This window comes from Diadema antillarum, unplaced genomic scaffold (genome assembly GCF_040938485.1).
Source record: "Diadema antillarum isolate AM-2024a unplaced genomic scaffold, OU_Dant_1.0 scf00000014, whole genome shotgun sequence".
Classification (NCBI taxonomy): domain Eukaryota; kingdom Metazoa; phylum Echinodermata; class Echinoidea; order Diadematoida; family Diadematidae; genus Diadema; species Diadema antillarum.
Window position 1 is genome coordinate 2,955,635 of NW_027270903.1, and position 26,803 is coordinate 2,982,437.

The 26,803-nt window shown below is 39.0% G+C and overlaps 2 protein-coding genes across 2 annotated transcripts in view; one reads left to right on the forward strand and one right to left on the reverse strand.

Annotated features, from left to right (window-relative positions):
- Nucleotides 1–310: 310 nt before the first annotated feature.
- LOC139722858 (methionine adenosyltransferase 2 subunit beta-like) lies at nt 311–8,261 on the reverse strand. Its single transcript, XM_071634144.1, has 6 exons — nt 8,218–8,261; nt 6,317–6,508; nt 4,966–5,080; nt 3,993–4,145; nt 3,171–3,364; nt 311–1,098 (listed from the first exon to the last, which is right to left on the reverse strand). Exons 2-6 carry the CDS (start codon nt 6,491–6,493, stop codon nt 838–840), a joined length of 900 nt encoding a protein of 299 aa, XP_071490245.1. The 5' UTR covers nt 6,494–6,508; nt 8,218–8,261; the 3' UTR covers nt 311–837.
- Nucleotides 8,262–8,896: 635 nt separating this feature from the next.
- The window catches only part of LOC139722868 (PDZ domain-containing protein 8-like), a 32,035-nt gene continuing 14,128 nt past the window's right edge, over nt 8,897–26,803 (forward strand). Inside the window, exons 1-7 of the mRNA XM_071634151.1 lie at nt 8,897–9,015; nt 12,734–12,916; nt 14,626–14,817; nt 19,663–19,755; nt 20,835–21,011; nt 23,446–23,526; nt 26,198–26,417. Of these exons, the coding sequence (XP_071490252.1) occupies nt 12,770–12,916; nt 14,626–14,817; nt 19,663–19,755; nt 20,835–21,011; nt 23,446–23,526; nt 26,198–26,417 (910 nt within the window). The 5' untranslated portion in view covers nt 8,897–9,015; nt 12,734–12,769. The remainder of the gene's footprint in view (nt 9,016–12,733; nt 12,917–14,625; nt 14,818–19,662; nt 19,756–20,834; nt 21,012–23,445; nt 23,527–26,197; nt 26,418–26,803) is intronic.

A 26,803-nucleotide genomic window follows, 5' to 3' on the forward strand; every position in this document is an offset into this window, starting at 1 on the left:
GCTGCAGTAGATTATCAACTCTCTGTAAAAGCCACAGACATATTAGGAGCTGCAGCTGAGCTAACAATTTATGGATGGCAAACAGTTTAATGACCCCCATCGCTTATTCGTTCGGCATTCAGGCACAGTAATGCATGGGTAAAAAGCTAGCTTGCTCTGCGCACGCTAGTGTATAATAATAAAATCAATAGTGCTACTATTCAAAGCACTACAAGATATTAACTTATTCATACAGATACATATGATTACTTTATACTAATATACATGTACTATGTACCAGTATCAAAAGTACTTAAAAATGTATAGCAACAATAATACATGTAAATGTATGTGGTACGCATAAAATGTGTGAGAACCTGTGTATAGTGGCCACGCGTCTGTAAAGGCCACTCTTTTTTGTCTCCCTGGGGTGGCTGCAATAGACAGGTTTGATTGTATCATGCAGACATCGGTCCACATTGCCCTTGCCTAGTACCTCCTTGATTGATCTACTCTGTTGTGCATACACATGATACGATATAATGAAATATACTGTATACGCCATATATTTCACGAGTGTAAATTTTCGCAAATCAGGACTTCCCAACGATTTCGCGAGAGATTAAATTTGCGATGGTGGAGTGCTGTACTAAACGGAGAAGTGTACACACATACGTCACATTCACATCGGGATCAGAGTCAATATTTTCGCGTGCCTTTAATTTCGCGAATAGCACCTGACTCACAAAATTTGCAAAAATAAAAACCTCGTGAAATATTCAGCGTATACAGTATCAGATTTCCGTGGACAAAGCAACCATAGAAATCATAAATTTAGGCCTGATCACAATATCAGGATTATGTCTTCATGAACGGAGCCAGGGCTTCCTTCATCCCTTCCCTGAAGGAGGTGGTCTGACCGATGCCCAGCTCTTCCAGCTTTGTGCGGTCCATCGTGCAGTCCTTCGGTCTGAGGGTCCCACCGGTTGGCTGGACCGGGTTCGGCCGGAGGTGCTCGTGGGGGAGCTGGAAGAGGTCGGCAATGGTGGTCGCCATGGCGTACTTGGTCATGAGCTCCCCACCACACCAGTGGAAGATCTGGGTGACTGATGCAGGATCCTGTGGGAAGATGATTAAAAAAAGCACACCATCACCGAGATGTACTGTAAAACGAGGAATGTTTGAGTGCATTTTAATTTCGTGAATTTCTTGAGCGCCACGATTCACGAAATTAAAATGCATGCGAAATTTCTTGTATACACTATCTTGTATACACTATATGCACTGAATGGTAGTGGCAATGCACAAAATTTCATGCTGCAAAGAAGGCTGTCAGCTCCAATTTGTAAAAATTTCATGCTGCGAATATATTCTGTTTTACAATACTTGTCAAACAGGTCAGCACTACCAGATGTTCAAATAATTATAAAATAATATGTTGGCTTGTTGCAGTTTGCTGCTGGCATTTGGTTGATCAGCAAGGCAAACGCCAAGCTATGTCTCACCTGCCTGCGTATCGCAAAAGTGATTATAGTGTTTTTCAATGTAAGTTCATTGACCTTTTGACCTTTGAACTTCTTGGACTTCACCATAATCATTATAGAACTTGACTGGCATTTAACTTCTAGGTTATGTACCTGTGTTGTGAGTTTGGTGGTCATAGCTCAAATCTGTTGAAAAATTATTGAGCGTACACCAAAATACTGTGAGTACAGTACTTATCAGAGAAATTTCATTAACATTTTGACCTTTGACCTTGTCGGACTGCACCCATATAATCAAAATTAACCTGCACTTTAAGGTTATGTACCTGTGGTGTAAGTTTGGTGGTCAAAGCTCATAGTTGTGGAAATTCAAAGAGAGCATACCAAATTGTTGACAATGCCGACAACAATGCTGCCAACTAGGACAACAGACAAGGCAATCGCCAAATTGTCTCGCCCATTCGCGTACAAGGAATTACTATTTTTTATAACTCCCAGAAGTTAATTGACCTGCTGATGACCTTTGACCTTGTGGTGACCTTCAACACCCTAAGGGACATTTACCATCCAAGTTTGGTCACAAACAGACAAAGGGATCAAAAGTAACGAGCCATAATCGAAACGCGCCATAAAAACTTAACATTGGGTCCTAAAAATTTGTTGACCCCTTTCTGTGACCTTTGACCTTTTGATGACCTTTAACTCCCCAAGGGACATCTACCGTCCAAGTTTAGTCACAAACGGACATAGGGATCAAAAGTTATGAGCCACAATCAAAACGCGCCCTAAAAACATAACATTGGGCCCTAAAAGTTTGTTGACCCCTGTCTGTGACCTTTGACCTTGTGAAGACCTTCATCTCCCCAAGGGACATCTTCCATCCAAGTTTGGTCACAAACGGACAAAGGGATCAAAATTTATGAGCCATACACGAAATGCGCCCTAAAAACTTAACATTGGGCCCTAAAAGTTCGTTGACCCCTGTCTGTAACCTTTGACCTTGTGGTTACCTTCAACTTCCCAAGAGACATCTACCATCACCCAAGTTTGATTGCCATTGTAGCAACATGTGCTGAGTGTGATAAGAGAGTCTTGCAAGTAAACTTTAACGTATGACCTCAAATGACCTTTGACCTTATCCTGTGACCTCCAACGGCACCATAACATGAAGGTACCCCCAGTGCATCTATGACCCAAGTTAGGTTGTAATCCAAGCAACTTATGTGAAGTTATTTGTAAAAAGAGAGTCTTGCAGGTAAACTTTAACATAGAAAAGAGAGTCTTGCACATACTCTTTAATATATGACCTCAAATGACCTTTGACATCATCACATGACCTCCGACAACACCATAACATGAAGATACCCCTAGTGCTTCTATCACCCAAGTGTGGCTGCCATTGGTGTAACAGTTGCCAAGTTATGCATCATAAGAGAGTCTTGCAGGTAAACTTTAACATTTGTGACCGACGACGGACGGACGACGGACGGACGCCATTTGGATCCCTTAGTCTCGCCTTCACCTCCAGCGGGCGAGACAAAAATTGATGCCTGTGTCTTACTTCTGCTACTCAGGCAAGACAAAAATTAACCAAATCATAAACACTGTCTGAATTTGTCTTGACCATGGTTAGATTGTTGATTTGATCACTTTTCTTCCCAAGGAGAAGAATGGCATAAGACGATGGATGTCATCGTCAGTACTCACCTTTTCCCATCGCTCACACATCTGTCTGCAGACCACAGCGATGTCCTGTACGTGGGTGGGGCAGCGAGTACAGACGTCATCGATCAGGTCTGTCTTGTCTTTATTCCTGATCGTCTTGACCAGTATCGTGACGGCACTCTCCTCTATCGTCTCCAGTGGTCCATAAAGGATGGGTATTCGAAGAACGGCACTATCTAATCATATTGAAAAGAATGAACAATATTCCAGACAATCTTCACTTAATGCACATTTCATCTAAAACATTTTTTTTAAGGAAATCAATATCTAACACTTGCATGAAAAAGGACTGGACGGACAATCAAAATTGTGTAGCATATACAGCAGAAAACAAATAAATTGATCATTTTGCATAGGTAAATATCCTTCCTAATCATTCACAAGTCAAGTGACAGCTAAAGACATACATAGACACAATCATAAATGTGCACAGAGGATGTGTACACATCTACAGAGAGTTTCAAACACGTAAATAAAAGCGCTTGAGCTAACCTTCATTCGAAACTTTGGGTCATGTAGGCTCTGTTGAGTTGATCCACAAGATAAAGGGAGCATTTACTTGTCATGAAATTATATTCCAGGAAAATATCTGCTAAGCACATACTTCTTCATCTACTAAGAAATTTTGGCTTCTTTCCTATATATTAATGGATTTTCTGTGCTTTTTATTTGCAGGTGTGGTGGGGAGGGGGGGGGGACTCAAATGCAAACGGGAAGCACAAATACAAATCACAATAAGAAATGACTTCAGTGATTACAACAATACCCATGTACATTTCAATGTTCCGTGGAAAAGCAACATACTTTGGTTTGTGGCCCGGATGATCTTTTCCCCTTCCAGTTTCTGACGGCCATATTTGTTGAGTGGGTTGGTGGCATCCGATGGTTTGTAAGGCGGTGATGTGCCATCAAATACATAATCCGTGCTGATAAAAATGACATAGGCGCCAAATTCAGCTGGTAAAAGGGAAAAACAAACACAAAGACATAAAAACAAGAGCTTCAAAACATGCAATCAGCTAAAAGCAAGTAGCATTTTCCCAACATACAGTATGGTAGAACTCTAAAATACTGGTACATGACATGATCTATACAAACTCAGTTTCAGCATCAAGTCACTTGTCTGGATAAGGCTATATATTCCTGAGCATGGATGCTTTTGAAATTGGAATGAAACAACATATTCTTTTTGCAAAAATGATTTGCAGCTCCAAAGGAAGAGATGCATATCTAAAGGTCAATTTTTTCAGAGAAATGTGGATGCAACATCTACGACAAATATAAAGTCGCACATACCAAGTGACCCACTCAGGCATGTCTCAAATAACCTACCTCCTCCACACTGTCTAATAACTCCACAAAAATATGAGTAATGCTTACTAAACATTGGCTACCCATTGGCATACACACTGGAGCGTTTTCTTTGTGGATTTCCTCAGATTTCTGGAAACTAACTGTGAATGCTTTATTCAAAAATAGATTATCTAACCCCCCCCCCCCCCCCCCATTCCCATTGTGTCATCACGGTCTTCTTGTGGACTGACGTTCCCAGCTACATCTGAGAGGACCTGCTGACTTTTAAAAAAAAAAGAAAAATGACAGCTATCAAGTCTAACAGGCAGAGAGAGAGAGAGGAACAAATGCCAATAGAGCCTTGAAATTCTTATGGTGACAGCGACAATTAGCAATATATATTCACAATCTGTTTGCATTGACCGCTGTGTGAACATCAAATTCAGTCATAAAAAAAAAGAATAGAATGCACCTTCCAACATACCACTTAATTTTCCAATGACTTCAGTGGCATCACAATTCACTTTCTTAGCTCTCTCTTCATTCACTTCGACGACATCTGGTCTACGTTCTACGGCTGCATGAATGACAGCATTTGGCTGGAAAATAAAAAAAAAAGAAAAAGAATAAAAGAACAATTTGACATTAATTCTAATAATGAAATGTAACTTTTGGAAGATGGTTTATGGGAGCGATTGGCAGAACAAAATACCTTTCTGGCTATATATATATTTGTTTGATGACGGCTTGGAAAGTTGTCATGACGATTACAAAGTTTGAAGTTGAGTAACATATTTATAGGGCATATTGGAAAAAGTACAACAATTTCTATATGTGGGATCAATGTCAATGTCATCATTTATGCAGCATATTTGTGTGGCCTTTTGTTGTTGGTCTGTTTCATCATTTTTTGTTTTTGTTTAAGCAGAAACTATTTTACTCAGAAAATATTAATTTCAGAGTGAGCCTACAGCAATGAATGAGTACATAAGGATTATAAGCTGGAATGCAGCATTTTCCATCAAATACATTTATTGATTTTTTTTTTAGCTAAAGGTTGAAAACACCACTTTTCATTTGGAGCACAATCAAAGTCTTGAGGTCGGGGTGTAGTTTTTTTTTTCATTCTCTGAGATCAAAAGGCATGGTAAAAAGTAGGATACACGGTATATTACTGAATATGGAATTTGACCACCAAATCTGATAGCACCTTATCTCAAAACAAACAAGCTTGATGATGACCTTCCCTCTGGCTCTTGGTCATAAAGATTCTCATCAAAGTCCACTTGGGTCAGTTCTGTATGTATTCTTGATAAGTTATAGAAATTAGTTTGGCTATACTTCTAGTGTGGGGAGGAACTCATTGAAAATCCTGAGCTTTAAATGGATTTAATGTTGTTTTTCTTCTGATTTTTCACTACATTGTTGTAAGCAAAAACATAGATTCAAAGTGTGTGCGTGCAAGTGTGTGAGAGAGAGGGGGGGGGGGGGGACATTAAGAAACGATTCTTGATATCAAAACACTGATCTACTATTCTACTCAGCTTCCTGAAAAGGCTAGGATATGATAGATACCATTACTTTAAAGGGAAGCTCCTGATGTACACTTGTATTCATGTAGAGTGCAATGTACAGCTACAACATGATTTATACTGAATACTGTAGTGCATTTACTTCATATATTTGCGATGGATAGCTGTATGATCTTTTATTTTAATACTGCCCCATCTTCAACAATTTTCCACATACAATGTGTACATTTACATGCAGTTTACACAAATTACTGTAGCTCAAAATGTATTCCTATCATCACTGTTCTATGGTGGTCCTGTTACCTTGAATTCCTGCATGACGGCCCGAACCTCCTCTTCGCTTCTAATGTCCACTTTCCGGAGACCATCCTTGGCCCGAGAGAAGGCCAGTCCAAGAGGCTCGGTGGTTGGACATGCCTGCAGCTCTTTCATGAGGGCACGCCCCAGAAGACCAGATGCACCTGTTACCAGAATCCTCATGGCTTCACATGAAAACTTAATTTACACACATACACATAGAAGAAAGGAGAAAGAAACAAAAAAGGCCTGGAAGTGTTTTGCTTAGGAACAGGCTGGCCCGGTAGCATTTTATAGTGTCACTATAAACTGTTCATTTACTGGTTCTTACTTTTCTACCATATGTATGCAGACCCATAACTAGGATTTTTATGGGGGGAGGGTTCATAAAAAGAAAAAAGTGGACCTTTTTAGTTCAAATTTAAGATCAAGACAATTTAAAAATCACTTGTGATCACTAATATTCTTAGCCTATATATAATATGGGTACAGGGCACCTACTAAAATCAACTTAATATAAAAGAGTCATTATTCTATTAAGGTGACAATGATGGCTACCTCTGAGGCTGAGTTCTTATACACTGAGCGTGACATAAGAATGGAGAAAAAAACAAAAGATGAGGTTGAAAGCACCTGCACAACTGACAAAATCGATTTGCTTCGGGTTTGGCTCAGTGCATTTCTAATTAAACATACATTATACAGCACTTCACGCCATCATGGGAAACAATGATTAAGAGATTTTTATGAAGTTTGTAATTTGTAGAGTTGTACACAATTTGTGCATGACATGCATGACATGACTTGATGAAGACCTTTCCACGCGGGTAGCTACATTTGTAGGGATTAGATCTCTTGAATTGCCCTCTAGTAAACTCTACTCTTTGAATTCGACTTTGTCTTTGACTTACTGTAAAACATGATATATTCGCGGCATGAATTTTTCGCGAATTGGAGCCAACGGCCTTTTTTGCGGCATGAAATTTTCGCAAACTGCCACTGGCATTCAATGCATATACTGTAGACAAGAACTTTCACGTGCATTTTAATTTCGCGAATCTTGGCGCTCGCGAAATTCGCGAAATTAAAATGCACGCGAAAATTCCTCGTTTTACAGTACTGGGCACAATAATAATCTCAAAGAACATTGCTTATAAATCCTTTCTGAAAGTCTGCGGGTAGCATTTTGGTTCATGCTATGTAGCTGTGCATGCTGTGTTGTGTGTATCTGGCTCCCTCGTCCACTACGGACATCAATAAACCCCCCAGAAGGAAAAAACAAAAACAAAGAAAGAACATGTATGTAAAATGTAGGTCTACATACCTATTGACACATGTAAATTTAGCCCACATCATGTGATATCAATTGTCACCCACATCATGTGACGTACGTCAACTGAAGTGCATGATGAACTAAACAATTGCAATAATTTTAATTCACAATAAAATTACCACTGTAGAATTCTACCAGTTAAGCTACGAGTATGAGGTCCATGACATCCATGTCACAAATTAAATATGTTGCATTGTTGGCAGCTTGCAGTGACCTCTCATGCTCTAGCAAGCCAAATGTCTTCTCTAAATGTTCTCCCTGCACTGGCCTGCTGACCCTGAATTACAAATTGCAAATACAACTTAAATTCATAGACTCTAGTAAATTACAACTTTCAAGTTTATCAGTCATCAATTCTACAAAGTACAATTTCTAGAACCCTAGACAATCTAGAGTAGAGATCTCTACACTAAAGTAAACTAGACTGGACAGTTCAGTTGCCATGATGATGGTGGGTGCGGATGCCCATTCATTTGTAAATCAGTCTGTAAATTAGTATATTTTACTTCCAAAATTTTATGAAGTCTGAATCGGAAGAGAAGTAAACTTAAACTTGTGACCAATAATGTCTCACCTTTTTTGACAACGCGGTGACAGAACTCAGAAGCTTTAATTGGCTTGAACCTGTCCTCAGGATGGAATCTATTAAAGTTTATGTTTGCCTTTTTATAACGAGAGGAAATCAGGTCTGAATCCTGGTTCTCTTGCACTGTTGAAGCATGGTCACACACAATTAGCAATTGATCCTTCTTGGACGGATTGCTTAGTATGCCCGGAAAGGCCAAAGTACTGGCTACTCTAGCTACTCACTAAACACCTACGAAGGCGAAGCGGTCATTGTGGCGGCGACCGAAGAAAAATAACTGCGGGATATCGGAGACGAGCGCGCGTGCGGGAGCGCGCGTGAGTGTACAGATCAAATTAGTACAGATATAAATATGCCTCGTTCCTCCAAACTCAGCTGTAAGGAGACATAATGTGGTTATCAATGTATATTCCTCTCCTATTAAAATCATTTTTATCTATCAAATACGTTTAAAAAATATTTCAAATAATCTTTTTTGGCCATAATTTGGAAAATTATTGTAATCTAGGGATAAATAAAACAAAAATAACAAATACATACACTCGGCAATTCCTTGTACTTTCACGGGAGTCGCCGCAGAACTCTACACACATACAATGTATACACACAGTTCTGTGGGAATAATCGCACGGGATATAAACTACAGTGGAGCAGATGAATGCCGAGAATACAGCACTCTTCGCCTCATAGATCTATCATTTGTTTAATAACCTCCCCATGAACAATACGGCGTCAACAGGAAAGAAAAATCACATCTGATGATCTCCCGGGAGCTGCTGCCTTCACGTACGTATGACGTTGGAGTAGTACCGGTATTTACTACGGTAGTAAATAGAAGTTTTAAGAAAATAATTAGCGTCGATAGATTTGCCGTGAGACAATAATGTCTGATCAGCTGGTCTGGTCTGTCTGGTGTGGTGGTGCATGGGCCATGGTCATAGACATTGTGATTGCAATTGTGTCTGCTCAAAATAAAAAAGATGCATTATCAGTTGAGATGGGGCTTCAGGTTTCCAACATTTTTTAATGATAATTTTTGAGATAAAAAGTTTCTGGAGATATAATAAACCTCTTATGTTCTGGTTTTAATGAAATATTGAAGAGCATATATCAGTCCGGGAAACCCGCTCATGAGGACCGCTCCCGCGTACGAGGACTGCCCCGCCTCATGAGGACCGCCCCCACGCCTCATGAGGACCGCCCCCATGCCTCATGAGGCCCGGGGGAACGCCTCATGAGGCCCCCCTATTCACTTCTATTCATCTCACATCTGACGTATAAATTGTCGCAACTTTGCACGGTGATTTTTTGTTACACACACATGTCCACTATCCATGATGAACGTGTTTTAATGGGCGCTCTGCATCGGTTGATTAAAACTCGATTTTTGAAGAAAAAAAAAACAGATAGGATTTTTTCTTCTTTTCATCATCGATAGTGGACATGTGTGTGTAACAAAAAATCACTGTGCCAATTAAGTTGTGATAATTTATACGTCAGATGTGAGATGAATAGAAGTGAATAGGGGGGCCTCATGAGGCGTTCCCCCCGGGCCTCATGAGGCATGGGGGTGGTCCTCATGAGGCGTGGGGGCGGTCCTCATGAGGCGGGGCAGTCCTCGTACGCGGGAGCGGTCCTCATGAGCGGGTTTCCTGGACTGATATGCGAAATTTGATTCTAAGAGAAATTAAAAGTTTAACACAGGATGAAAATTGGCTTTGAAATGGCTGAGATATTCAAAACAAAGTGATCATATGTATTCACATCATTCAAATCACATCATAAGTAATTTAACATGTCATAAGTAACATTTTAAATTTGATTTTAAAAATGGGAACAATCTGTATTTGGATCGCTTTGTTTTACTTTCAATTGTAATATCTCGGCCATGTCAAAACCAATTTTCATGGAAGAAACTTTGAAGTTCTCGCTCTAGAATTGTATGCTCTTTGAAACCAAACATTTATTTATTTGAAGTAGTTTCGTATGTTAATCACAGAAGATACCGTACTAGGGTAAGAGCACCAGTATTCGGTCAGCTACCGGTATTCGGTCACTTATCACTAGTCACCAGCCAGTACGTTCAACTGTCACAACACACACAAATCAAATCACATCAATTCACATACTTGCACACTCATTCACAACAGGTAACTCCCTTAGCCCCCTCCAAAAATCCATCCAAAATCCTGAATGTTACCGTCAAACGTGCAGATTTGGGGCTAATTTCCAAAATTGAGCACAGATAAGGCCCAGGTTTAAGAGTATGGGTCGCGGAAAAAGCGCTAAAAATCGCGAAAATAGGCCGTTCTCTTGCCGAATTTTTTGCTTATCGCAAGCTTGGAGTGTGATGGTATCCTCAAAAATGCAAAAGAAAAACAAAATTTCCGTATGTGCCGATACAGTGTCTCAATGTACAATTTAAGGGTTGAATGCAAGTGCCGAGTCCCCAGTATTTGGTCACGAACAGGCACCATTTTTCAGCTGCCTTGAACAGGCATTGACTTTGAACGCGCATATTGCGTGACCGAATACTGGTGTCGGTGATCGTATACTGGGGAATTTTCAAGGTGATAAATTTTGCGATTTTGTGAAATTCTGTGTGATATTCTGTGTGAGGAAGCGTGGAAAATGAAACAGCGTGGTCGGAGAAAAGTCGTCACGGGCAGGAGCTTTGAGAGTGGTAATTGGCTGGTGAGACTGCACAGCTCGCCACTAATTGGTAGTTTGTGCCCGTGACAGCAAAACAAGGGGTGTGTTTATGAAAATCCGACTACTGGTAGAATGTGAAATATGCGTACCTCGGCAAGATGACAAAGGCGGAGAATGTAGTGCGCACCTGTCAGTGTCGGCGCAGAAAGAAAGTTCGTGTGTCGACAAAAATAACTGGGGTCGCCAGACAGCGTGATTGACAGCAGCCAGACAATTTAATACAGAGATATTGGAAACAGCTACAACAGATTGAAAATTGAGATTAAAGAAATTTTATATATTTCACATACATTGCTGTACTAGTAGAGTTTGAAAAATATTGCAAAAAAGCTTAAGTGACTGAATACTGGGGATGTTATCCTCAATTCAAAAGCTGAATCATCACCTCATCCAATTAATAGTCTATATCTGCACTGGGCATAAATGTACACAAGACTTGCAAGATCAGGGATAGGATAGGCATTGGAAAAAAAAAGAATTGCAGGTTTCTCTGCACAAGTGCATACCATCTTTGTGTGTGTGTGTGTGTGTGTGTGTGTGTATGTAAGGAATGCATCTTCAGATCGTATTTGAACATCAAAACAATAGTTTTTATGCCTCGCCACGAAGTGGTGCTGGAGGCATTATGTCTTCTGGTTGTCCGTCCTGTCCATAATAAATTTTGTGGACAGCATAACTAAAAACCTTTTTAGGTATCATGGAACTTGGCATGTATGTGTATTAGGGGGTGAAGTTGTGCCTATCAACTTTTAGGTGCACCTACTCAATGTCGAAGACCAAAATGTCAAGGTCAAATGCTCAAATTTTCTCTATTTCCCCCATATCTATGCAATGCCTGAAGATACTTTCTTGAAACTTAGTGTATACATGTATTACCCAATTAAGACTCTCTGGGGAAAGTTTGGGGTTGTGAGGTGAACGGTCAAAAGGTCAATAAAAAATTTTAGAATTTCACCTTTTTTCTTCATTTCTTGGAAATGGTTTAAGGTATCTTCATGGCACATAGTCTTTTATGCATGTACTGATCTGGCACTGATTATCAGGGGCAAAGGTCAAGAGCATTGCTTCAAAATTTTACTATTTCTCTCATATTTGTGCAATGCCTGCAGGATTGTTTTTTTTTCTAACTTGGTTTATGCATGTATAACCCAATAAAGATTCTCTGGGAAGTTGGTGTGTTTTTGCCAAAAAGGTCAAAGTTCTTAAGGTCAAAGATCAAGTGAAAGTGCTGTACTTAACTTCTTCCTCCATATCTCAGAAGTGGCTCAAGTTATCTTGAAACTTAGTACCTGGTACATATTTATGCATGTTCTGCCTTACAGTGGTTCTCGTATGAATTTTTGGGTCAAAGGTCAAGGGTCAAAGGCAAGATGAAAATGATAACAATGTACTGTTCAATACAGAAATTGCACTTTTTCTCCATATCTTGAATATTACTCAGTGCATAAACTTTTGAAAGGGTCAAAGTCAAGTAAAAGTCCTAAAATCCCCAAATATATTAATACTCTTCCATTCATCTGATTAAACCTACATGTGTAGGTCAAAAGGAAGGTGAACATTCAACACATTTGTGACAAACATGTCATTTTGATATTTTTCTAATTTGTGAAAATGTAATCATACATTATCCACATGGACTATAGACCTATCATGCATTATGGCGGAGCCATACCACTAGTTATATTATGCCACATGTTTCAATGTACTTCATGCTATAACAAGTGCTGTAATCTTGATAATATGATATCACTCCTCAAATAACAGTGTCTTTCACCTGTCTCATTCTATTCAGTGTTTCTCTGGAGGAGAACAGAGTGATCTAGCAGCCATGTTGTTTGTGATCATCCTGTCTGTCCTCTTTGGAGGAGTCTTGATGCTGGTTCTCCAGGCCTCTTGGCTCTACTGGTACATCAAGCATGAACCTCAAAAACCCATCCCCAAGAAACACCTCTATGACAGAGTCCAGCAGGCAGGGGTAAGCCATTGCTCTGTGTCCCTCCCATCCATTTCATTTTGCCTCCTTTTTTCTTTTTTTTTTCTTTTACACTTTCCATGGCTGGCACCATATTTTCAAAAGTATGGGGGGGGGGGGGTGTGTGGGAAGGGGCACTTTCGGATTTTGCCAGCTGACAAGCAAAAAAAACAAAAAACAAAAAACAACAACAACAACAGACAAACAGCAATGGTCCTCAGCCGTTCACTTTTTTTTTTTTTTAGTGCCACTTCCGGGGTAAAAAAAGTGGGGGGTGGGGCCCAAAGTGGTGACACCCTACACTGTATGTATACAGTGGACATTCGTTATAATAAAGTCCTTGGGACCAGCAGTTTTCTTTCTTGAAATATCAAAATTTTGTTATAACTGAACAAAAATACATAGAGTGGATAATGTTTTGGCCTGAATTTTTACTTCGTTGTAACTGGAATTTCGTTATTTAAAGGACAAGTTCACCTTCATAGACATGTGGGTTGAGTGAATGCAGCAATATTAGTAGAGCACATCATTGAGAGTTTGAGGAAAATCGGACAATCCGTTCAAAAGTTATGAATTTTTGAAGTTTCTGCTCACTCAAGGCTGGATGAGAAGACTACTATAGCTTGTGATGTCACATGAGTACAACGATATAAAGAAAGAATAAAGAAAATTCAACATATTTTCACTTTTCTCGCATAACAAAAGAACACTTGACTTCTCTCTTTCAGAAGGCAGGGGAAATAATATTACCCTTAACATATGTCAGTAACAAGTCGAAGAAATGTACACTTTATTCAAAAAGCAAAGTTTTGTGAAATTCTCTTTTTATTTTCTTTATATGGTTGTACGCATATGACATCATACACTGTAGTAGTCTTCTCATCCAGCAGTGACTACGCAGATACTTTAAACATTCATAACTTTTGAACGGATTGTCTGATTTTCCCCAAACTTTCACTGATGTGTTCTACTAATATTGCTGCATTCACTCAATCCACATTATGAAGATGGACTTGTCCTTTAACGGAAGTGCACTATATCTATTCCTATGTACAGGTGCAAAAATAGTGGACCCTGCTTCCTTCCCTTGAAGTTATGTAGTGGATTTTGTCTCAGTGTAACATTTAAGTTTTACTGTGAGTCTGCACATTGCGTGGTTGTGTTAACGCCAACTATTAACAAATTCTTATAATTTTCAATTTCCACAAAAATACTTTCAATGAAATCACTGTTTACATCTAGATCAATACGTCTCTTACAGTCAATATCATTTAATACATACATACCAACTCCTCCTCCACGCTTAGTTTTTCTATGATTTTCCTCAAATCTATAATTATCAATATTATACAAAGACAATGCAATATTATCATGAAACCATGTTTCAGTTATGCCTACGATAGAGGGCTTTACAGACAGAGAGTCGAAAAACAATATAACAATGCAACCTCATCATATTGGATGCTGAATTGATGATGTCCATTCAGCATCCAATATCAAAGCTTATTTTGTGTAGAGTAGAGTAGAGTCATCCATTAGAAGTGTTGTAATACATGTACCAGTAATATTGGACATGCTCTGATAAGGTACACCCACGAGCCAAGAAGGCGAAATACTCATGTACACTTTGATCTTGCATATGGTCATAAAAGGATCCGCTTCTGGCTGTGTATCAAACGTTGCATCTTTTATATTCCTTGTTGCATGTTCAGGAGCTGCGTAATCCATCCTTACTCCTTTTCAAGAAGGAGACCTGCCATGCTGCCAATGCTCTCATCAGCTTCCTCTTCTGTGAGCTCAAGGACACTGTCTTCGTCCGCCGATGGATCATTAAGAAGATGAATGTAGAGTTTCAGGAGCTGCTCAATGCCAAGACTGCTGGGAAGATATTGGAGCAGATCACCGTGAGTATGGTTACTTAATAGGAAATTTGTACTGAAGATGTTCAAAGTGTATTTGAGAAACTAGACTAGGATGACTTATAAAGTAAAGTCACTCCAATTTGCCAATATAGTATCATACATTATTCTTTTGAACGCAGCTGCCGAATAGGAAAGTTTATTTTTTTCTTCCCATCTCATGCTAAATTGAATAAAGTAATTGACATGTTGTTATTGAGAGATGTGTCAATGATATGTAAGAAAGTGCAAATTGTTTGTATTCTTTGAGTTGGTAGGGTCTACACACTTATTTGCAGAACAAGGGGTTATGAGATTTTATTCACATGATGATATTAAAGTTCAATTATTATTTTGCTTTCATGCAATATCAGGGTTCTCGCCAGGAATTTCTTCATGCTTGTTGGCAGTTATACGCGGAAGCCTTCGCTAATGCTCAATACAACACATATAAATCGCCGTTAAAATGCCACTAAATGCGACATTTTCACGGAGATGTAATGAACGTTGTGAGGGGCATATTCTCACAGAAACAATGCAGAAACTCCATACATTTTGTTGGCGGCAGTTCCTAAATAATAAATGAAAGAGAAGTAGGTGCCGATGGTGAAGGTTCCGATTTCTTTTAGGCCTTTCCTGTTTCACTGTTGCAATGATTAGCCGTCTCCGCATCGCAACAACGCGCGCCGTGTACTAGCTAACTATAGTGTTTTTGCTTTCTCGCCGTCTGCTCGACCACGTGGTAGGCCTACTGCATGCAATTAATGCGCGAGAAGCAATCGAGAACTTTCGGGACATCGTTGCACTTTCCTTTCTGGGTATACTGCGGTAGTTTGGCCGTGACATCAAAGAGACATAATACAAATCATACATGTAATGATGGTCATTATTCCGAAGGTTTGTTTAATCATAAAATGAAACGATTCATTACTGAGTACTTCGAAGGTTTGTAATCGGAAACAACAACACCAAAGGTCGGTATTATAGATGAATTTTCAACATAAACAAAACTGATTTCGTTCGAAGATGAACAAATTTTTTTTTCTTTATTGTTTTCCGATCAACGAACCTTCAGAAAGGAATCTATCATCTATCATCGTTATTGTGTCAGAATAACAAACCTGGCTTCAGAGTAAGAAAACACCGTTTGGGGGCCGTTGTTGTATTCCGAAATTATACTGGCAGAACGTTCGACATAACAAAACTGATTTCGTTTGGATATAAACAAATATTTCTCCTTTATCATTTTTCGATTAACGATCATTCAGAATTAAGAATGTGGAGTATTATTTTACCATTATTCTTTCGGAGTAACGAACTCTCAGAGTGCGAAAACTGTAACCGTTTTGGGCAGTCGTTTCATTCCGAAATTATACTGGCAGAACGTTCGAAATAACATAACTGATTTCGTTTGGAAATAAACGAACATTTCTTCTTTATCGTTTTCCGATTAACGATCGTTCAGAACTAAGAATCTAAAGCATTTTATCATCATTATTCTTTGGAGTAACGAACCTTCAGAGTAAAAGAAAACTGTAACCGTTTTTGGGCCGTCCTTTTATTCCGAAATTTCACAGGCAGAAACGTTCGAAATAACAAAACTGATTTCGTTGTGAAATGAACGGACATTTTTTCTTAATCATTTTTGGATTAACGAACCTTCAGAATAAAGAATGTAGCATTATTTTATCATTAATCTGTCGGAGTAACGAACCCCCAGAGTAAGAAAACTGCAACTGTTTTTGGGCAGTCGTTTTATTCTGAAATTTCAAGGCAAAACGTTCGAAATGACGCACTGATTTTGTTTTGAAATTAACGGACATTTTTCTTTCTTTAATTTTCGGTTAACAAACCTTCAGAATAAAGAATCTACAATTTATTATTTTATCATCACTATTTCTGTCGGAGTAACAGACCCTTAGAGTACGAAAACACGCTGTTTTGTGCCGTCGTTTTATTCCGAAATTTCACTGGCAGAACGTTTTAAATAACAAAACTGATTGCGCTGTGAAATGAACGGACATTTTTTCTTAATCATTTTTGGATTAACGAACCTTCAGAATAAAGAATCTAGCATTATTTTATCATTAATCTGTCGGAGTAACGAACCCCCAGAGTAAGAAAGCTGCAACTGTTTTTGGGCAGTCGTTTTATTCCGAAATTTCACTGGCAAAACGTTCGAAATGACGCACTGATTTCATTTTGAAATTAACTGACATTTTTCTTTATTTAATTTTCGGTTAAAAAACCTTCAGAATAAAGAATCTACAATTTATTATTTTATCATTACTATCTCTGTCGGAGTAACAGACCCTTAGAGTACTAAAACACGCTGTTTTGTGCCGTCGTTTTACAATGTTTTCCGAAATTTCACTGGCAGAACGTTCGAAATAACAAAACTGATTGCGTTGAAATGAACAGACATTTTTCTTAATCATTTTTGGATTAACGAACCTTCAAAATAAAGAACGTAGCATTATTTTATCATTAATCTGTCGGAGTAACGAAAAAAAAATGAACCTTGGTGGTGATATTAACTGATGCTGGTGTAGAGAAAAACAAAGACAGCTTGCTCAAAAGATGCTTCCTTCTTTCAGTTTATTTTCTCCCCAGTCATTCCTATTGTTCTCCTCCCATGAACCCCTGCCATGCACGGACGATGAACAAAACAAAATGTTACCGACGCTGCAGTGAAAAAAAAGAAGAAAGAAACACGTGCTCGTAGCAAATTATCTACACTTTTCAAGTAAACAAATTGATGTTCGTAATGAAGAATTTAAAAAAACACGACCACAAGCAGTGGGGAAACTTGATATCATGGCTTGTGGAAATTTCCACGAAATTTCCACGAAAGCCAGGCGTCGGATAAAGGAATGCCGCGTGTACTGCCACCTTGCTTCAGTGGTCGTAAACAGCGTGTACATAGCATGTAAACCAACTGGGAACTTGATGAATGATATTATCCTTTTATTTTCTGCCCATGAAGGCCCCCTAACCCACCTGTTAACAAACCAAGCCAGAAGCACGTGGAGCATTACGTACGTTGAACTTGAAAGACCATCATGACAGAATTACCATAAATTTCGGCCCGGAGAAGGAAAATGGAATATTCACGAATGACGTTTACAAATCCATGGAAAGTGAAAAGGCTCAAATGGAACGCATGGCTTTTTGAATAAAAAAGAATAAATAAATAACCCGCGGAAACTACCAAAACCAAAATAACAATTTGCATTTGCTTACTCCATCGCACGTTCTTTTTTCTTTTTTAAACGAAAGATGGAGTTAATTTTCTCTCTGCGGCAATGCTTTGAACGCATCTAATTTTGCGTCATTGCCGATGGCCAGCTTCCTAAAGAATTGATACGAATCCTTTCAAATATACGAAACAAAGTCTAAAAATGCTGGATCCTCGCGGGGAATTCCGGTTGTATTATAAATCCTGCTCACTATCAAAATTTAATCATCTGTTCCTTGCGCAATTTTACCAACCAACTGTTCCTGACATTTTCATCCTAATGTGTTCCCAAATTGTGACTCATTTTGCGAATAGAGAGACAGACAGGCAGACAAACGAACAAACAAACTAAAGCAGCAGCAAAAAAAAAAAAATACAACCTTTGGCGGAGGGGGGCATGCATTTCATATCGTTTGTTTTTGCGTAACCCGACAACAAGCGTGACATCAAGCGAGCACGTGTCAGCTTTCCTCAGCCTCCCTCGGCCTCCGACCCTCTCTTTCCGTCCTCTCTCATCTCTTTCTCTCACAATACCGTCGTACACACAGGCCGCTGTGCGGCCGGCTGGGTGATGCATGTGTGTGTGGATCCCGAATCAGATCGCATGTGAGTGAGCAAGTGTGTGATGTGGTGTGTACGTGTATGTGAAGCTAGTACGTCGCTATGTTGAGCCAAGGAGGTGAGTCTCACCTCCCTGGTTGAGCCGAGTTGTTGTGATCGGTGCGTGATAACTTTTAGCGCTTGTAAACTGCTGCTCCTTTCAACATCTAGTTTCTTTTCTAGCCAGATAATAAAGACTGAAAAAGGCGAGAAATTGGTCCGAACTTAGCTTGTCAAGCATGCAGTTCACGCGTGGTGTTACCCTTGTCGGCAAGTTCACGCGTGGTGTTACCCTTGTCGGCAAGTTTTACCCTTGTCGGCAATTGTTTCTTCAAACCGCACACTTGTCGGCGCCGACAAGGGTGATATACGCTGGCGAGATCCCTGAATATACATTTTATATGTTTTTTATTTTTATTAAATGATTAAAAGAAAGTGAATGAATTGACTGTCTGCCAAGAGAGATTCCAGTATCAGGCGTATAGATTTGGGGAAATGTTATTTTTGTGACAAAGAGTTTTCATTATGATCTGTGCGATCTATTCTGATCCGCATGTCATAATATTGTCCTTGAATCAAATTCTTACCTTTGTGAAATGCATCTCCATATACTATATTCCTGACTGGGCACATTGTCCGAGGATCACATTCCCTTGAAAGCACACTAGTCCCTTTTATCTCTGTGTGCAATTGTATGCTTAAGAACCTTTGTATAGCTTTGGGAAATTGCTCCATAGAAATGTAGCAAAAAATTTGACATGCTTCCCCCTCTCCCAACAGCCTTTAATAAGTGGTTTACTGTAAAAGTGGATATTTTCCTGCGACTAATTTTTCACGCTTGGCCTGGTAAGAAGTGTTTAGCGTGTTTGTTATTCTGCAGAATCGAGAAAGCAACTACTTGAACATAATGGCAAGCAAAAATATTTGTAAGCTTTTATTTTTGCGCTAGTCTCTAGTTGCGCGGAATTTCCACTTATACAGTACATGTGCTTTTCGTCTTCTCTGATATCAAGGTGAGAGACTATTGTCTTGGATCTTCATTTCCTACTCTTGATGGAGTCACTCTCATGAAATTCACCTTGGAGGAAGGGTCGCAAATGCCGCAGGTAATATGATAAAGAGAAGCACTTACATTAGATGTCCTGTGCCTGTGATATGAGTAGCCTTTCCATTTCCGAGAATAGTTAAGAAGAATCATTTGGATTGGTCTCGCAATAAAAGCCCAAACCTAGTAGTAAATCACCATGGGCAATGTAGTGCAGCCTAAGTTGGTCTTTCTATCTTTTGTTTGTTCATGAAACACTGTTGATTTCTTGTATTTTGTTGAAATTGTTAAAGCGATTTGAGTCTGTATAGAAAAGGCACTCTATAGATTTGGTTATTATAATTGCTAAATATTGTGCCTTTCAATTTACAGTTCGCATATTACTGTGCCATAGAAAGACAACAAGCTTCTACTGGACTGCCAAAGAGAAAAGATTGTTTGAGTGTGTGATGATAGATTTTTTTTTTTGTGGTAATAGATTTTTTTTTGTGTTTGATTCTCGCAGAACTTGTTTTTTCTCTAAATCCTTGTACCCATGATATTGGGGGAAAAAAATGTGTGTTTATCAGATTTGCTCTGATGTCATTTTGCACATTATATATTCCTCAGCTGGCAAATACTTAGCATTATAATTTACAAGTACATCTTTCAATGTTTTAATTGGCAATGCCTGCTATTGCATTTTGCGAAGCCATTGGTCAATGGTTTCATGATAATACTTCATTAGATATGAATGTGACAATAATTTTAATCTTGTAGAACATTTTATATGTTAAAGGTGTAAACAAACAGATAGTAAGCAGTGTGTGATATAGAGCAGTTCATGCCCATAACCATTTTGTTTTGTCTAAACTGGAATAGACTTATCTATGATTTGAGTATATTACAGAATTTGTAATTCAATATCCATTCTTGCTACAGACAGCTATTGTGTAAGTGTGTATGTATGGGCAATTACATGTTGTTATGTAGAGGACTCATTTCGTACAGTAGGGTAGTCAACTTTATGTGTATTATATATGTGAATACTGCATGTCTTTAAAAAAACATTTTTGATGATTTTAAATGATAAGTGATTGTTAATTGTTTAGCAATTCACAATGTATAATGAAAGACCTTTGTTGTTTATGAATATGCTAGGTTGTTGATGTAGCAGTCGACCTTGACTACGGAGGGGGCTTCCGAGTCTCTGTGGATGTGGACCTTGTGTTTGGTACATCGGCCTACATTTCAGTGATAGTGACCAAACTGAAGGGGAGAGCCAGACTGCAGTTTTCTCGCGAGCCGTACACACACTGGTCATTTTCTTTCTATGAGGTGAATTCATTGTGAGAGCACTGCTGGTTGCCCTTTTTACCTCTGCCAAGGAAGGAGGTTATGTTTTCATTGGCATTTGTTTGTTTGTTTGTTTATCTGTGTGCAAAATAACCCAAAAAGTAGGGAACGGATTTGGATGAAACTTACAGGAAATTTTGAGAATGACACAAGTAACAGATGATTCAAATTTGGTAGTGGCCCGGGAATTTTGGGGGAATTTATTCATGAAGGATTTTTGATATTTTGGCAAATGGGGGTCAATGAACTTGGGAGTTCAGGCTGCACGTATTTGTGGTTTGCATGCGCGCGCTAAAGTGCGTGCTCTAGTTTCTGTTAATTTGTCTATTTGTATGAATTGTCTGTACCTACAATATATCATTCCTTTAAGGATCCGGTAGCATGGAGATACCATGGAGTGGGAAGGCTGGCCCAGCTCGAATGTATTTGAGAATCCCTGTAATAACTTGTGCATGGCTTTATCATTTATCTCCATGTAAGTACATACACAGATAAAGAACCTCAACTGGAGTCATCCGTATGTTACCAATGAACGTACGATTCAATGCACGTATTTGCTGACCGGTGCTACTCTGGTGCTTCTCGTGGATTTTTAATTCACCCAGGTGGGCAGTGAATAAATTGGGCCACCCATGGATCTCCATGCTACCGGCTGTTTAATTGGTGACATTCGGGGAGCTCAAATTGCCACATATGACTAGCATTAACTTCAACTGATCATTCACAGTATCAAACTAGAGAAGCACTCTGAGAGCACAGACCTCCGCCAAGCATGCAGCTTATTTCCACCACTGATCTTGTTCTTCCATAGAGATCAGTGATTTCCACCCATACGTATGCGTGCTGAAAGTCGCCCAATGTTCCAATGTAGAAGCCTTTTGTTACGTCATGAACTTCCAGCTGCATGACGCGCCTCGCCTTAACCCTTACTGTTCTGGGCTATTTGGCTCCATGAAAATACTGGGGGGGGGGGGGGGGGGGGGGCCTCCCCGCCCCCCCCCCCCCCCCATTGATCTCGGAAACGCAATGTCCGATGAACTTGAAAATTTGCATGCTGATAGATCTTCGCGTGCTGAATCTAATGGTGTAATTTATTTTAATCAATTATGCAATTTTTGTGCATAATTAGCTAATTAATTATTCATAATGCATATTTTATGCATTTGGGGGATATTTTCATAACTTCAGCCTAAACAAGTACAAAATTACATGAAAACTGTGTAAAAATGAAGAATAATGTTTCCCAAATGTGAAGTAAATCAATTCTTATCTATTTTTATGAGTACAGCAGATTTGCATAAACTACTAATATGCAAATTTACTACTTATGAATTTTTGCATACTTTTGAAATGTATGACGTACTAAAATGAAACTAGAAGTAAAATTATCCTTTTACAGGACCTATGGGCACTACCATACTTTTGAACTGTATTCTAATGTCCCTGATATTATAAACTTGAAGTATAATTTATGCAAATTTATGTAAATTTCTGATTTTTAAAATAAAAATTAGCTTATATGTGATTTTGCGTGCAAAATATGAGAAAAATCAATGAATACAAAAAGTATAGAAATGTGAGAAAAATCAAACAAGTTATTTGCCATACTCATAAAACATTTTTGAAATTAACTTTACAGAATGTTATGTTTTCTATTGTTTTATATTCCTTATGTATATCATTGTTTCTAAACTTTGCCCAGTTTATTTCAGAACAATATAGAAGCATGAACCAAGTTGAAAACCAATTCCTGAGCAAAATTTATAAAGTAATGCAAGCCATGGTCTATTGACAGTATGTATCTGTACACAAATATATGCAGCGATTAGCCGTTTTAATGACATGCGCATACTAATTGGCCCATAACACCCCCTAGGTAGGTCCGATATGGACAAATGTGGTATCAAAATGTGCGCAAGACTTCAGGGGGAAAAGTCATGAAGCGAGAATCCGAATTTCCCAGCGGTCGCGATGCAATCGCCAAAAGTATGGAGGGGGACCTCCCAGCCCCCCCCCCCCCCCCCCCCCGTACAGTTAGGGTTAAAGGAGAATTGATTGGTGTAGCAAATCTAGATATATTTCAAACAACATTTGAGTCATGCTTTCCTTGATGCAGCTAGTATACACTGCCTGTTTTCTGCCTCCTTCCCCCCCCCCCCCCCGAAAAAAAAAAGAAAAGGAAAAGAAAAAAAGGATCAGGCATGCCTTGCACCAGAGCAAATTCCCATTTCTTCGACCGAATATGTTGTTTTGCCTTCTGATTTTATTTTTTCTTTCTCGGTTCTGCTACACCATGGATTAGTTGGTGTTTCAGGATGCTGAATTTGTCAGACCATCGATGTGTGATTTTTATATGCATCATGTGTAGACTTTACATGTATGTATTGATAACAGTGACATGCCTGTTTTTATTCAGGAACCAGAACTAGAATTTGACATTGAGACTCATTTTGAAGGCCGCACAGTCCACCAGCTGGGATCACTTATTTTAAATCAGGTAAGCTGCAAATTGATAGGGTACCTTGTCGGTAGAATCGACAGTTCAGTTCAGTTCAGTTTATTGCTGCATTCCATTCTTCAATACAATATAAAACAATTTAACAAAATGTCACAAATATTATAAATTTTTCCTATTCATAAATACACATTATGGAGTACAATCGTATGAAGGAAAACATATAAAGAGGAAAAATATAAAGCGACACTATATGATAGGAAACACATTTGAATTAAGCTTTGAGAGAGAAAATGTATTATGTATTGGAAATGCAGGGGACCAGCTTCATAAGCTGAGCTTGACTCGGAAGATGGCCCCAGGTAAACTGACAACATAACATGAACTATCTTAAGTTACCCTATCATATTTCTGATTTCTTTTTCTGTTCTCCTTCACCATATTCCTACTAGACATACATGTGTATTTGAGTTTGTTACAAATGTTCTAGTGAAAGGCAAACATTATTTTTTATGTATCATTAGACTGGAGTTCAATTATGCATCATGTGATTTTAATGGTAGTAGTTATTTGCCCTAAAGCAACAATTCCAGTCCGCCTAGAAGCAGCACTTTTACTGCCACTGTTGTAAATCATGTGATATGAAACAAGATTAATATGATGACCTTCATGATAAGCGAATCAGTGAGCAACTGATATAGATCATCTAAGGACCTTTATGCCGACATGTCATGGCCGCTGAAAGTGAAGGCGATGTAATTGTCCCCGCCGAACGAGTTCGAGCAGGGGACTATGAAACGGGCTCCGTACGTGTGTGTGTCCGTCTGTCCGTCTGTCCGTCCGTCCGTCTGTCTGTGCGTCCGTGTGTGATCAAATTTGTTCAATTTGCTACTTCTCTGTCATTTATGAGCCAATTTTGATTCTGTTTGCTTTACATGATAGCACTATATGGGAGCTTTGAAACTTCTACACAAAATTTCAGTTGTGACCGTTGACCTTGACCTTTGACCTATATTGTACATTTTGCTTCAAAATGCTACTCCTTCGCCATTTCTAACCCGATTTCGATTCCGTTTGCTTTATGTGATGGCACTAGGTGAGGGCTTCAAAATTTCTACACGGAATTTTGACCTTTGACCTTGATTTTTGACCTATATTGTACATTGGCTACAAAATGCTACTCCTTCGCCATTTCTAACCCGATTTCGATTCCGTTTGCTTTATGTGATGGCACTAGATGAGGGCTTCAAAACTTCTACACAGAATTTAGACATTTGACTTCTTTGACCTTTGACCTTGATTTTTTACCTATATTGTACATTGGCTACAAAATGCTACTCCTTCGCCATTTCTAATCCGATTTCGATTCCGTTTGCTATATGTGATGGCACTAGGTGAGGGCTTCAAAACTTCTACACAGAATTTTGACCTTTGACCTTGATTTTTTACCTATATTGTACATTTTGCTACAAAATGCTACTACTTCGCCATTTCTAACCCGATTTCGATTCCGTTTGCTTTGTGTGATGGCACTAGGTGAGGGCTTCAAAACTTTTACACAGAATTTTGACCTTTGACTTCTTTGACCTTTGACCTTGATTTTTCACCTGTATTGTACATTTTGCTACAAAATGCTACTCCTTCGCCATTTCCCCCAATTTCACTTCCGTTTGCTTTATGTGATGGCACTAGGTGAGGGCTTCAAAACTTGTACACAGAATTTTGACCTTTGACTTCTTTGACCTTTGACCTTGATTTTTGACCTATATTGTACATTGGCTACAAAATGCTACTCCTTCGCCATTGCTAACCCGATTTCGATTCCGTTTGCTTTATGTGATGGCACTAGGTGAGGGCTTCAAAACTTTACACAGAATTTTGACCTTTGACTTCTTTGACCTTTGACCTTGATTTTTTACCTATATTGTACATTGGCTACCAAATGCTACTCCTTTGCCATTTCTAACCCAATTTCGATTCCGTTTACTTTATGTGATGGCACTAGGTGAGGGCTTCAAAACTTCTACACAGAATTTTGACCTTTGACTTCTTTGACCTTGATTTTTTACCTATATTGTACATTTTGCCACTAACTGCTACTTCCGGCGGGGACATATGTTACGCACCGCGTAATTTCTACTTTTCCTTGTTTAGATAAACTTTGTGGAAGATCTGCGCATTTTTACACGTACTGTTCGTGACATGCACATTAGGGTTCAGTCATCCTTCCTGCAAAGCACTCAAACATGAAGAGATTGATGTTAGGGTCTAGTTTCTGCAAACAGACCGTATGCAAAGTGAACTGTTAACTGCTAAGTAGTGATTTCTTTGTGCGAAGTGAAATCAATTGAGCTGCAGTGACATTCGGGTCAAAGAAATCATAAAAATTTTACTGAGATAAAATGTTGTATTTGTCTAATATGACACTTCTCCTGAACTCTATCCATAATGCATTTTAAGATTTATATTGAAACCAAAATGCATGAAATCTGATAGTGGCAAAAACTTAAATATTTGATCTGATAAGATACAGTGATATATGTGTTCATATGAGCACATAATCATATCTATGTCTTTTAAGTACTCATATTCATATTTTGATGTGAACATTGTCAACTTGTCATAATAATTTCATTTGTATAAGTGGAGAAATAAAACCAAATGAAACTGAAACATAACCATCAATATTCCATGTTTTTTTCCCCCAACACAGCTGCGAAAGACTTTGAGAAAGAAGCACATCTTACCTGCCTACAAGATTCGGAATAAGCCCTTCTTTCCCAAGCCCCCCGTCCCAACGGATAACGAGTTCCACGTCCACGATGCCAAGATCACCCTGGGTCGTATGCAGGTCACCGTCATCGAGTGCAGCCGTCTGCCAGTCAATCACGAGCTTGGTCACAACTCTGATATTTACATCACATTGTGCTTGGGTGAGTGTGATGGAATTTTGCACTTTTGAAATGGTTAAGCAGTTTGAAAGTTATTTCAAAATAATTTATACAATGTAAATGATAGATTTTTTAGCTCACCTAGTGAGCTATTGCGATCACTCTTCGTCCGGTGTCCGGCATGCGTTGTCCGTTGTCCGTCGTGCGTAAACTGTTTTACATTTTCATCTTCTTCTTGAGAAACCCATGACCGATTTTCACCAAACTTGGCAGGTAGCATCCCTAGGGGGAAAGGATCTCAACTTGTTCAAATGGGCACCATGCCCCACCTGGGGGCCCCCAGAGGGGCCCAAACCCCCCAAAATTAAGTAATCTTACAAAATCTTCTTCTCTAGAACCAGATGTGATAGAGCTAAGTTAATACTATG

Bases quoted from the DNA above. Each gene is read 5' to 3' on its own strand.
- LOC139722858 (XM_071634144.1), bottom strand. From the start codon at position 6,493: ATGAGGATTCTGGTAACAGGTGCATCTGGTCTTCTGGGGCGTGCCCTC. The intron at 5,081-6,316 runs GTAACAGGACCA...TTTATTTTCCAG, and splicing joins CCGTCATGCAGGAATTCAAG to CCAAATGCTGTCATTCATGC. The intron at 1,099-3,170 runs GTGAGTACTGAC...ATCTTCCCACAG, and splicing joins TGTGTGAGCGATGGGAAAAG to GATCCTGCATCAGTCACCCA.